Source organism: Lactuca serriola, chromosome 4 (genome assembly GCF_051521515.1).
Source record: "Lactuca serriola cultivar US96UC23 chromosome 4, Lser_US96UC23_V15, whole genome shotgun sequence".
Taxonomy (NCBI): domain Eukaryota; kingdom Viridiplantae; phylum Streptophyta; class Magnoliopsida; order Asterales; family Asteraceae; genus Lactuca; species Lactuca serriola.
In genome coordinates, this window is record NC_136411.1 from 391638281 (window position 1) to 391651599 (window position 13319).

A 13319-nucleotide genomic window follows, 5' to 3' on the forward strand; every position below is an offset into this window, starting at 1 on the left:
GGCAAGCAGTTCATTAGATCGAGAAATTCGCAGTGGGGAGTGCCGATTTTGTTCGTCAAGAAGGAGGATGCTTCACACAGGATGTGTATTGATTACCGGGAGTTGAACAAGCTAATGGTGAAGAACCATTCTCCCCTTCCACAGATTGATGACCTCTTTGATTAGTTGCAAGGTGCATCTTTGTTCTCCAAGATAGATCTAAGGTCCGGATATCATCAGTTTAGGGTGAGAGAGGTTGATGTGGAGAAGACTGCGTTCTGAACACGTTATGGGCATTACGAGTTCGTGGTGATGCCATTTGGGATCACCAATGTGCCTTCGGTATTTATGGATTTGATGAATCGAGTATGCAGGGCGATTCTTGACCGTTCGATTATCGTATTTATGATGATATCTTGGTATATTCCAAGACCAAAGGGCAGCATGAGGAGCATCTTCGTGAGATTCTGGGGGTTTTGAGGCGAGAACGACTTTGTGTTAAGTTCTCGGAGTGCGAGTTTTGGTTATAAGAGGTTCAGTTCCTTAAGCACCTCATTAATCAGGATGGGATATTGGTCGATCCAGCCAAGATCGAGGTGGTGATGTAATGGGAGGTTCCGAAATCTCCCTCGGATATCAGGAGTTTCTTGAGTTTGGTAGCATACTATCGGAGATTCATTCAGGATTTCTCTAAGATTGCACTACCCATCACTCATCTAATGAGGAAGGGGTAGATTTCCGGTGGGGTCCTGAGCAGCAGTCGACATTTGAGACCCTTCGACAGAGACTATGTGAGGCCCCGTTTTTACGCTCCCATAGGGAATTGAGGATTTTGTGGTATTTTGTGATGCTTCCATCATTGGTTTGGGGGCGGTCCTCATGTAGAGAGGACGGGTGATAGCATAAGCTTCACAGCAGCTGAAGCAATATGAGATGAGGTATCCCACACATGATCTGGAGTTGGGGCAGTTGTTTTTTCCCTCAATATTTGGAGGCATTATCTTTATGGGGTCCGTTGTACTATCTACACGGACCAGAAGAGTATGACGACATTATGGATCAACTGAACTTGAACATGAGGCAGTGCAGGTGGCTGGATGTAGTCAAGGATTATGACTGCTAGATCCTTTACCATCTAGGTAAAGCGAACGTGGTGGTGGATGCTTTGAGCCACAAGTCGGATGGGTCTTCAGTAGGGGTATCGTGTATTAGGATATCAATAGATTTATTTGCTTTTAGGATTGATTATGGAGGCTCAGGTCGAGGGTGTTCGGGAAGAGAACTGGAAGATAGAGAGGATCAGGGGTGATATCGCCATATTTGTTCCAGATAGTCGTGGATTGTTGACCCGTTGTGGTCGGGTATGGGTTCCTATGTCTTGTGGGGTCAGACAGACTGTGTTGGAGGAGGCTCATAAGTCTCGTTTTTCTATCCATGAGAGGTTCACCAAGATGTATCAGGATATGAGATTGAACTATTGGTGGCCGTGTATGAAGAGCGAGATTGCCTGGTATATGGAGAGGTACTTGACCTACAGTATGGTCAAGGCCGAGCATCATAGGTTGCATGAAAAGTTGTAGCCTCTGTTGGTTCCTATGTGGAAATGGGAGCATATTTCAATGGATTTCATTACCAAGATGTCGAAGATGGAAAAAGGTTTCGATACTAATTAGGTCATCGTGGATTGATTGACCAATAGTGCCCACTTCCTAGCGATTCGGGAGAGTTCTTTGGCCGAGAAGTTGGCCGATGTGTATATTCGCGGGATCGTTGCTCGCCATGGGGTTCTGGTCTCCATTGTTTCAGACTGTGATGTTTGATTCACCTCCCGTTTTTGGTAGAAGTTACATGAGGAATTGGGCTTGAGATTTCACTTCAGCACAACTTATCACCCGCAGACCGACGGTCAGAGTGAGCGGACGATACAGACCATTGAGGATATGTTGCGGGATTGTGTCATTGATTATGGTGGGAGCTAGGACTCCTACCTACCTCTTGCGGAGTTCTCCCACAACAACAGTTTTCACTCTAGCGTTGGTGCCCTGCCTTTCGAGCTCTAGTATGGGCGGAGATGTCGTACCCCGGTTTGTTGGGGTGAGGTTGGTCACAAGGTTATGGGGTAGACCGAGGTGGTTCTTCATACTACAGAGATGATTCAGAAGATCAGAAAGAGATTGCATACTACTTAAGTCGGCAGAAGAGCTATGCCGACCGGCACCGAACCGAGTTGGAATTTCAGGTCGGCATCATGGTGCTACTAAAAGTCTCACCTTGGAAAGGTGTGATTTGCTTCAGGAAGAGGGGGACAATTGATCCCCGATATATTGGTATATTTTAGGTTATTTACAGGGTTGGAACGGTTACTTACTGAGTGGATCTTCCTGCGGAGCTCATCACAGCATTTTCCATGTTTCGTAGTTGCAAAAGTGCGTAATGGATGAGGATGCATTGGTTTCCTTGGATAATATTCAGGTTGATGAGCGTCTGACCTATGTTGAGAGGCCAGTGGCTACTTTGGAGAGGAAAGTAAAGGTTCTAAGTAGCAAGGAAGTACCTTTGGTAAAGGTACAATGTCAGCATCGTAGGGGCTCCGAGTGGACCTTGGACCCGTAAGCGGAGATGCGGAAGCATTATCCAGATTTTTTCTCTACAACAGATTTTGAGGATGAAGTCTAGTCCAAGTGGGGGAGAGTTACCACACACCAACTTTCAGGTATTCTCAAATTCATCCCTTGTTTTAATTATGTCATTTTTGGTCCTTGGAATTAGAAGGAAGTGGTCATGGGAAGCCCTAGTGGAAAATTTGTAATTTGGATATGGCAGGAGTACGCTAAGTGTAAATGTGAGTACGCTAAGCGTACTAGGGCGTACCCTAGTACATTGGTCGAACACATATGTATGATGGGCGTACTTATGTCCGAGTGAAACCCTAATTTTTAGGGTTTGTGGGGTATTTAAGCACCTTTATAGCTCATTTACCCCCACTTTTCCAGCCTCCAAGCCCTTAATTCATTTTTGGCAAACCCTAGCCCCATAAGAGCGCATTTTGAGTTAGAAGTGTGTCCTTTTTGTGCTTAAGGAAGAAGGAGTTGCATCAAGGAGCTTAGAAGTTGAAGCAAGCTTGTGGATCTTGGATTATCACTTTCTTGGGAAGCTCCATATGGTAAAAAGTATTCACCTTGATGCTTTGTTTTCCTATATCACATTTTGGTAGCTTTTGTGGTTCTTCTTGTCTCAAAATCCCATTTTGATGCATGTTTGATTTTGGACGTTTTAGGCAGTCCTTTCAGACCCTAGGAAGGTTTCTAAGCCATAAAAACGCAGCCCCTTTAGCTAGTTTGGCTCCATGCATCTTGTATAGGGTCTTAATGGATTAAGATCTTGTGTTAATGACTTTTTGGACATGTAGAGTCATAAAGTTGGAAACTTTATGACTCTAGTATTCCTCTGGACCTTGGATCTGAAGTGGGAGCTTAAGTGATAAAGCCATTAAGCACTTAATAAAGAAAATAGAGTTGCGAGGTTACACCCCGCGTACTTGGTCAACTCCCCCATAATCAGTCAATGCGAGGCTTGTGTATGTTGAGCGTACCTTTGGATTACGCCCTGTGTACTCGCATAGAACAACTAATTTTGAGTTAACTCGGTTGGGTTGACTCAGTGGATTTATGGGTTTTGACCATGTTTGACAAAGTTTGACTTTTGAGGGTATTTTGGGTATTATTGGGATTTTGATGGAATTAGTCACTTGGTGATCGTAGGCATTGGAGTTGAGAACTGAGATTTGGATTCGGTCCTTATCAGTTTTGTTCAAATTGTGAGGTGAGTTGTCCTCACTGTACTTGCGGGTCGAAGGCACCAACGCCGACCCATTGGATTGATATCATGTTATGTATGTTATTTTACTGTTATGATATGTTAGATCGGTAACCTGGTAGATAGGATGTTGCTATGATGTTATCATCTGTGAGATCAGTGTCCTAGTAGATAGGATGTTGCTCTGCTAAGTGATATGTAGATCTTTTTGACTGGTTATAGATTGTTATGTGATTATCTGTTATATGTGCATGTGTTTGGCCGGTGGCTGAGGCTTCACTGCTTTGTGCGTAAGCCAACAGGTCGGGGCATTCTAATCTGATGGTTGAGAGCCTAGGGTATTCCATCCCGATGATGATTGGACCCGTAGTATGTTGACATTCCAAGCCGATGGTTGAGGGGTCTGGGGTATTCCAAACCGATGGTTGATTAGACCCATAGTACGTTGGCATTCCAACCCGATGGTTGAGGGGCCTGGGGTATTCCAATTCCGATGGATTGATCATGTACCTTAGATGATTGTGGGAAGGCAAAGGCTTGATCATGTACCTTAGATGATTGTGGGAAGGCAAAGGCTTGATCATGTACCTCCTCATGTTGTGTTTTGTAATTTTGGGAAAACTCTGATGTTAAACATTTGTTGAAAACTACAATGTAAACAATTATAATTTTTGGTTGGTTTGAAAAGCTTAAATTTTTATGAAAGTTTATGGAGGTTACAACAACATCTTCATGAATGTCATGAGTAACGCAACATGTTGCTCCATTCCACTTATATCATGAGTAACGCAACATGTTGCTCCATTCCACTTCATTGTCATGAGTAACGCAACATGAATGTCATGAGTAACGCAACATCTTCATGAATGTCATGAGTAACGGAACTTATATCATGAGTAACACAACATGTTGCTCCATTCCACTTCAAGTGCTCCAAGTTTCTCCAAATGCTACAAGTTGTTCTAAGTGCTCCAAGTTGCTCCACGACTTCATACCCCAACATAAATGTCTTGATCGACTCAAGAAGCTAGAAGAATCTAAACTCAATAAGAACGAAGATGGAGACGATGCAGTTTTCTTTCAACAACCCGTATTCCTAAATGAAGAAAAAGTAATACCGACAAAATATGAGTCTCAAGAAAACAATGTATGGTACCTCGACAATGGAGCAAGTAACCACATGACATGGACGGGATTGTTCTTCTCAGAACTCAATGAGCGCATAACCGATTGAGTAAATTTTGGTACAAATAATTTGTTGACATCAAAGGGAAAGGCTCAATACTTTTTCAAGGGAAAGGCGCTCAGAAATGGTTAATGACGAAGATTTACTCGATACCACATCTAAAGAATAACATTATTAATCTCGGACAAGCCACATAAGTTGGGTGTGATATTCAGATGAAAAATGACTACTTGATAGTGCATGATGCCAATGGATGTTTACTAATGAAGGTAAGAAATAATTGTAAACCGACTGTACAAAATAAAACTAAACATTGGAAGTCATGTTTGCCTTCACTCAAAAATTAGTGAAAACACTTGGTGATGGCATGCATGACTTGGCCATACAAACTTCGAGTCTTTAATGAAGACGGAGAAAAAGGGTTTTGTCAAAGGACTACTGAAAATTGATCATGTGAATCGGCTATGTGAGTCTTTCTTGGTGGGCAAGCAAACAAGAAACCAGTTTCCAAGGAAGACTTCATACAAGTCTCCAACCCCCTCGAGCTCGTTCATGGCGACTTGAGTTGACCGATCAAACTAGCCACTATGGAAGGAAACCAATATGTTTTTACCATGATTGATGATTATTCTTGATACATATGGACATATTTGTTAAAAGGAAAAGGTGATGCTTTTTCTCACTTCAAAAAATTCACAGCTTTGGTGGAGAAAGAAATTGACAAGCCCTTGAAAGGTTTTAGAAGTGATCGAGGAGGCGAGTTTACCTTGCACGAGTTCAATACATTCTGTGAGGAAAAGGGTATAAAGCAACATCTCACAACACCATATACACCTCAACAACACGACGTAGTGGAGCGAAGAAATCGAACACTCATGGAGATGACAAGAAGCATGCTCAAAGTAATGAATGTTCCAAATAGCTTGTCGAGAAAAGTTGTAAATCACTCAACATGCATCATCAATCGTCTTTATACATGAGTACTTGTTGATCAAACTCCTTACGAAAATCTAAAGGGTAAGAAACCAAATCTCAAATACTTATGAATATTTGGTTGTCTTGCGTATGCAAGAGTTGAGCCTGCCAATATAAAGAATTTAGATGCAAGATCAAGAACATTAGTATATCTAGGTAAAGAACAAGGTTTGAAAGCTTATTGACTATTTAACCCAACAAATCATCGAATTTTGATAAGTCAAGATGTCAATTTCGATGAAACAAAGGGTTGGATATGTAACAGATTGACATATAGTGAAATCGAAGTTCCGGGCTCATTTACAATACCATGGAAAAGTCAAGTGGGTGAAGCGATAAGTGTAGAGGATGTAATAATCCAATACAAGATAGATTCCAGTCAAACAATAAATCAAGCAATAGACATTTGTTTATCAAACGATGGGCGCTCGACGATCTCAAAGACAATTTGTGCTTCCAAGACGATTCCAAAATGACTAGGTAGTATCCGGGCTTCCAAGACGAATACAAAATGACCACACATTACTTGTTGATGAAGATTATGAGGAACTCCTCTTAGCAATAGCCACAGAACCAACAACTTTGAAGAAGCAAAAGTACAACTAGAGTGGGTTAAAGCATGGATTCAGAAATTGATTCAATAAACAAGAACAATACGTGGAAGGTAGTTGAAAAACCAAACAGAGTAAATCCAGTTGGATTGAAATGGGTATACAAAGTTAAGAAAAATATTGATGGGATTATGAAAAAAATATAAGGCTCGATTAGTTGCAAAGGGTTATGTGCAACAACAAGGAATCGATTTCGATGAAGTATTTTCTCCAGTAGCTCGAATTGAAACAATCCAACTCCTTATAACAACTATAGCTACAAACAGATGGGAACTTCACCACCTAGAGGTAAAAACAACATTCTTACATGGTGAATTAAAGGAAACTGTTTACATAACGAAACCCGTAGGATACTTGAATAAATGGAGTGAAGGTAAAGTGTATCAAATCTCGAAAGCCTTATATGGTTTGAGACAATCGCCTCGAGTATGGAACATGAATCTCGACACAACCTTGAAACAATGAAATTCCAAAGGTATGCAAAAGAACCGACAGTCTTCCGGAAAATTGATGGAGAAAATATTTTGATTTTGGCAGTTTATGTTGATAATCTATTTGTCACCTAATCAAGCTTGAGTATGATCAAGAAATTCAAGACCAACATGGCTAAAATCTTTGAGATGATAGATCTTGGTAAGTTAACTTACTCTCTTAATATTAAAGTAAAGCAAAAAAGAAAATGAGATTGTCATCAAGCAAGAAGCTTATGCCTAACGTATTCTAAAATAAGCTAAACTTCAAGACTGCAATCCAGCTCATGTTCCAATGGAACCAAATACAAAAATAACTTAAGTAGAAGATGAACCAGAGATTGATGCAACTCAATATCGAAGGCTTGTTGGATGTATTTGTTATCTACTCCAAACTAGATCAGATATGGCATATGTGGTTGGAGTTATAAGTCGTTATATGCAAAGTCCCCGAGAGTCACATGGAGCAACAATGAAGCACATTTTAAGGTACCTTTGAGGAAATACAACTTATGGTATTAAGTATGGTGAAAAGAGACTGATTGATTATAGTGATAGTAGTCATAATACTGATCCATGTGATGGCAAAAGTACATTTATATATGTTTTCTATTATGGGTCATCGTCGATAACTTGGTGCTCACAAAATCAAGATTTTGTTCTGTGAAGCAGAGTTTATGGCAGCTACGGCAACAACATGTCAGTCAATATGGCTTCAAGAATTGCTCAGTGAAATCACTAATAAATGAAAAGAAATAATGACCATTTAAGTTGACAATAAGTCGACGATTTCACTCGCTAAGAACCATGTTTTCCATGGAAGAAGTAAACACATTCATACAAGGTTTCATTACATTTGAGATCAAATTGAATATGATCAGGTGGATGTTTAGTATGTCCTGGGAACAGAACAAAAGGCAGACATTTTGACAAAGCTACTAGCTCGCATAAAGTTCAAGGAGACGAGGAGCTTGATAGGAGTTCAAGACTTTTCTGGATCACCTTAGAAATTCGGGGTGAATGTTTGAATTTCTATGAATATATGGAGTCATAGGAGTTTCCTTATTTACAAGTTTCCTTTGTGTATTAGGTGTTTTATAATATTAGGAAACATCTCCTATATATATATATATATATATATATATATATATATATATATATATATATATATTACCAAGTTAGGGATAATACATAGAACCAATTATAATTTGAGTTTTGAGTAATTTTATCAATAAAATCGTAGACTCATTCTGGTTATATTTCTTCCATGTTTTTTATTCGAAAAAATTGCAAAAATGGTCCCTGTGGTATGCATTTTTTGGGGTTTTGATCCAAACCTCAAGTTTTTTGGTTTGTGGTCCTTTTGGACTAGTTTGTTTGTGAGAATGGTCCCTATACTTAACACCCGTTAAAAAGAATCCGTTAACCCCCTCATGTGCCTTGTACGTGAGGGTATTTCTATCTTTTTACTTACATGGACCATTTTTGCATACGAATGTCAACGCTTGCTTCTACCTTTTATACCTCATTTACAATCCCAAACACCCGTCAACTCCCCACCTCCCTCCTTCTTCCTTCTGCTCCATTAAACCTACAAAAAAAACATCCTTCGTTATCCAAAGAACCTAATCGAAGCAAAAGGAGACAAGGTCATACGTTAAAGTCGAAATGGTGTACGTAATGTGGCAGATCAAACCAAAAAATGAAGTTGTCGATGTATCATCCTTATATGGGAAGTTGCTCTGTTTTCTTAAACATTCCTATTTTTCATTTTACCCTTGATTTATACTAAAATCCGCCAAATTTTGACTTTGTTATCATGTACAATTTTGACTTGTAGCGGGTGCACCCACATGGTTTAGTATTAAGCTTCATCATGGTGAGAAGTTTACTAGGTTACCTGACATAAAGTATACTAGAGGTGAAGTGCATTATGTTGATTATGTGGACATAGATAAGTTTTCTGTACATGAACTTGATGCCATAATGCTTGACCTAGGTTACCCAGACCCACGGATGATTGAATTGACTGATGAATCCCCAGTGATATACTACCATTTCAGGATACCCAATGGTGACTTTCAATTTGGTCTTAGAGCTTTAGGGAATGATCAGGATGTTATCAATCTTTCTAAATTTATTCAAAATAACAAGTTGATTGAGGTGTACACAGAACATGGGAAGACAAATCTAATCACATACTTCATGTCTTCAAATGAAAAGGGTAAAGTTGTCATTGAGGAATTACCAGAAAATGATGATCAAGGGGCTGAATATGAGGCTGAAGTTCATGTAGAATCTCCATTGAGAAATATGAACCATTTCAATGATGAGCCAATTGGTGAGTACATGTCTTTGATTCTTTTTGGGAGTAAAAGTGATGCATTCTCTCTAGAGTATAGAAGGGGTAGAGTTGGGAATTCAAAAAGGGAGGAAGGTTCTTGTAGAAAGAGGCTTAATTTAGAGGATATTGATGATTTAAAAGAGAAGGAAAACACTAATGAGGGTGTTAAGGAGGTTCATGAGGCTACAACTATTATTGAAGGATGCTACAATCCATTTACTTCAAATATTGCTAATGTAGGGGATGAGATGATTGGGGTTCATGATAATATCCATATTGATGGATGCTACAACACCCCACCTATTAATGATTATGAACAATATAATAAGCTTTTTGATAACCTTATGGAAAATTTAATTGGAAGTGATGAGGATGTTGAAGAGTATGAAGGGGATGATGAATCTGAAGAGAGTGATGAAGAGTATGAAAAGGATGAAGGTGATGATCATGATGGGAAACAATCAGAAAATGAAGATAAAGTGGATGACATAATGGATGAGGAGAACAATATAGAATATGTTGATGTGGACATGGCAGACTTCTTTCTAAATGTTGAAAGTGATGTTGAAGGAGCATGTATTAATGATGGTCATGAACCTGAAGATATGGAAGTGATCAACAATGAGGAGTTCGAATCATTGGATGAAGGATCAGACCAAGACAGAGAAAGAAGAGCTCTTATAAAAAATTTGGGAAAAGAAAAAAGGTGTAGCCTTAGGGAAAAAGTTTAAAAGTAAAAAAGAATTAAAGGAGTTAATTGATATGCATGCACTAGAAACAAGAAGGAATCTATTCTTTAAAAAAATGACAATCAAAGGCTTAGGCCACAGTGCAGAGGAGTTGTACCTGTCATCAATAAAGGTCAAGTGGGGACTCAACCTACCACTTCAAAAAGCAAGGGCAAAGAAGTAAAGACACAAAAAGAAACATGTGGTTGGTATATACATGCATCTAGGTCAAACCCCGAATTTGACTGGTTTATAAAGACCTTAAACCAAACTCATACATGCTTATAAAAAAGAAAACTCAGAGCTTGTACTGCTTCTTTAATCTGCAAGAAAATCATAGATCAAGTTGAGGTAGATCTGAAGATTCCTTTGAGAGCCATACAAGATCACTTTCAAAAGACCTACCAAGTGGGTATTTCGATGGATAAGGTGTTTAGGGCAAAAGATATGGCAAGAAAGCATGTAACTGGGGACTACACAAAACATTTTGAATTGTTGAGGGACTATGCTCTTGAACTTCAAGCTACAAACCCAGACACAACAGTCAAAATAGATGTGTGTCCTAATGGCAACCCTTCATCCCCAACAAGGCAGTTTAGAAGGATTTATGTATGCTTGGGTCCACTGAAAAAATGTTTCAAAGCATGTCTTAGAGACTTAGTAGGTTTGGATGGTGCCTTCATGAAAGGCCCATTCCCTGGTCAGGTTCTTACAGTAGTTGGTCTAGATTCCAACAATGGAATTTATCCCTTGGCCTATTCAATTGTTGAGTCTGAAAACATAGCTAACTGGAAGTGGTTTTTAGAAAACCTTTTGGATGACTTGGAGCTTGGGAGAAACTCAAACTATACTTTCATAAGCGACAGGCAAAAGGTAAATTACAGTTCATCAATTGATCATTTAGATTGTGTTTTCTGTACCAAGAAATTAATTCTAATTATTGTCCGTTGAGTCATGTAGGGATTACAAATTACAGTTGATCAATTGTTTCCGAATACTAAGCATAGGTATTGTATTAGACATATTCATGACAATATGAGAAAGAAGTGGGGGCAAACTGAGTACAGGGACCATTTATGGAGGTATGCATCCGCAACCACCATTCCTGAGTTTGAACATTTGATGAAAGAGTTTAGTGAGTATGATAAGGAGGCATGTCAATGGTTGAAGCAGACTACTCCTATACATTGGGCAAGGAGTCATTTCTCAGGTAATTGTATATGTTTTCATCTGGTAATGATTATGTGTTTCGGTTATCTATCAACATTAATTGTATGTTATTGTAATGTGCAGGAAGAGCTGTTTCTGATGTGTTGATTTCAAACATGTGTGAAGTGTTTAATGGGAAGATAGAGAAAGGCAGGGACAAAACTGTAATTTCATGTTTAGAGTTCATTAGGGAGTATCTAATGAAGAGGATATGCAATTTCATGAAGGCAATGAAGAAGGCTAAAGGTCCACTAACACCTACAGCAACAGACATCCTAGATGCAAGGAAAAAAGGTGCTTCACAATATATTGCTAGGTGGAATGGGGCAAACAAGTATCAAGTCACTGGAGCATTGCAATATCAACATGTGGTGGATGTTAGGAACCAAATCTGCACTTGCAGAAACTGGGAATAAATGGGAATACCTTGCAGGCATGCAATTGCAACTCTGAATGAAATGAGCAAAGACCCTGAGGCTGAGCTTGACATTTACAAGTGGGTACACAAGGTGTATTGGCTAGAGACATGGAGAAAAGCTTATTCATTTAAGGTGGAACCAATTAAATGGAGACCCATGTGGCCTAAAAGTAATTGTCCAACAAAGCTAATGTAACGCATGTGTTTCCGGGCTCGTCATTAATATTGATATAGTAGTCCAGGTTAACCTTTTTAACCCGTTTTGAAATAATAGAAGTGTATTATTTGAGTATTATGTGTTATGTGCTTAATTATGTGTCTTAATTTAATTAAGAATAAAAATAAGCGTCAAAATGAAATGTTAGATAAAGCCGATATTTATGGATAATGTTGTAGTAGTTGAAACGAGGTTTCCGGATATATTAAGAATGCCGAAATCCGAGTTATAACGAAGAAGTTATGACATGTCGAAGTTTCGCGACAGAACCGGCAACGCTGAATGACGTAAAAAGTGAAATTTACGTTAGTGCAATATTTAGCCTTAGTGATCTAAACGAATGTTGTAGATTTCCTTAAACCGAGAGTGTGCATGAAAAGAACGCCCAAATCTGACTTCGTATGAGGAAGTTATGATTTTTCGAAGTTTCGACTTAGCGATATGTAGCCCGAATACTCGAAATAGAGATCAAGTGATATTTAGCCAAAAAATTCTAAATGATAATTGAAGATCTCATTGATAGTAGTCCATCGATAAAAATACAGATGAAAACGGAGTTCAGATGAAGGAGTTATGAATTTCGAACAGAGTTTTCCTGTCCCGGCCTACTAAAAATAATATATAAGTAATATACTTATAATATATTAAAAATCAAGTCAAAATTAGCCAATGGATTCTAAACAAGGGTTGTAGAGCATAATCTCACCTTCACGTCGATATAAAGAACGTCGAAAACGGAGTTCATATGCGAAAGTTATGAATTTCTGAAGTTCGGGGCGCGAAACCCCAAAACTGTCAGATACCACGACGTGGCAAGCAGTGCACGATGTGACTAGTCTTCTGACACCTCTGGGAGTCCCCCAGATGCAACTTGCGATGACGCATGCAGTGACGACCAAGCCCACGACGTGGAAAAAGGTGCCACGACGTGGCAAGGGCATATTTTGCCCTATAAATAGATTTGAAGGGCCAACCGAGTTTGGTTGCTCGTTCTCTCATCTCTCACCCATATTACCTCGATTTATGTGCAAAGAAGTACCCCCGAAGCCCCGGTATCATTCCCGAGTCCCGAAGCAAGTTCCGGAGTCCCGAAGATCCCGAAGAGCGTTATTCCCGAGCCGAAGCCTTGCCCGTGAGGAGCCCGGTTTTTGTGAAGATCTTCCAGATCTACCGAAGGATACTACTTCTGCAAGTCGTAGTGCTGTCCGATCATCTTCTGATCAAGTGAGTGTGTAGTTACTTTCTTCTAACGCATAATTATGAAGTATTTTATATAAAATACGTGTTATGTGTATATTTTGTTGTTACAAGTGTGAATGTATATTCACTTTCTTCTATCTCATAGATCTGATTTATTCTCTATGAA

General features: G+C 39.3%; 1 protein-coding gene across 1 annotated transcript; it reads left to right on the forward strand.

Moving 5' to 3' along the window:
- The first annotated feature begins 10529 nt into the window (after positions 1 to 10529).
- LOC145099865 (protein FAR-RED IMPAIRED RESPONSE 1-like) lies at positions 10530 to 11734 on the forward strand. Its single transcript, XM_079037368.1, has 3 exons — positions 10530 to 10982; positions 11070 to 11319; positions 11403 to 11734. Exons 1-3 carry the CDS (start codon positions 10530 to 10532, stop codon positions 11732 to 11734), a joined length of 1035 nt encoding a protein of 344 aa, XP_078893494.1.
- The last annotated feature ends 1585 nt before the right edge of the window (positions 11735 to 13319 follow it).

Coding starts and splice junctions, on each gene's coding strand:
- LOC145099865 (XM_079037368.1), top strand. CDS start 10,530: ATGGATAAGGTGTTTAGGGCAAAAGATATGGCAAGAAAGCATGTAACT. Junction 10,983..11,069: donor TCATAAGCGACAGGCAAAAG/GTAAATTACAGT, acceptor TGAGTCATGTAG/GGATTACAAATTACAGTTGA. Junction 11,320..11,402: donor GGCAAGGAGTCATTTCTCAG/GTAATTGTATAT, acceptor TGTAATGTGCAG/GAAGAGCTGTTTCTGATGTG.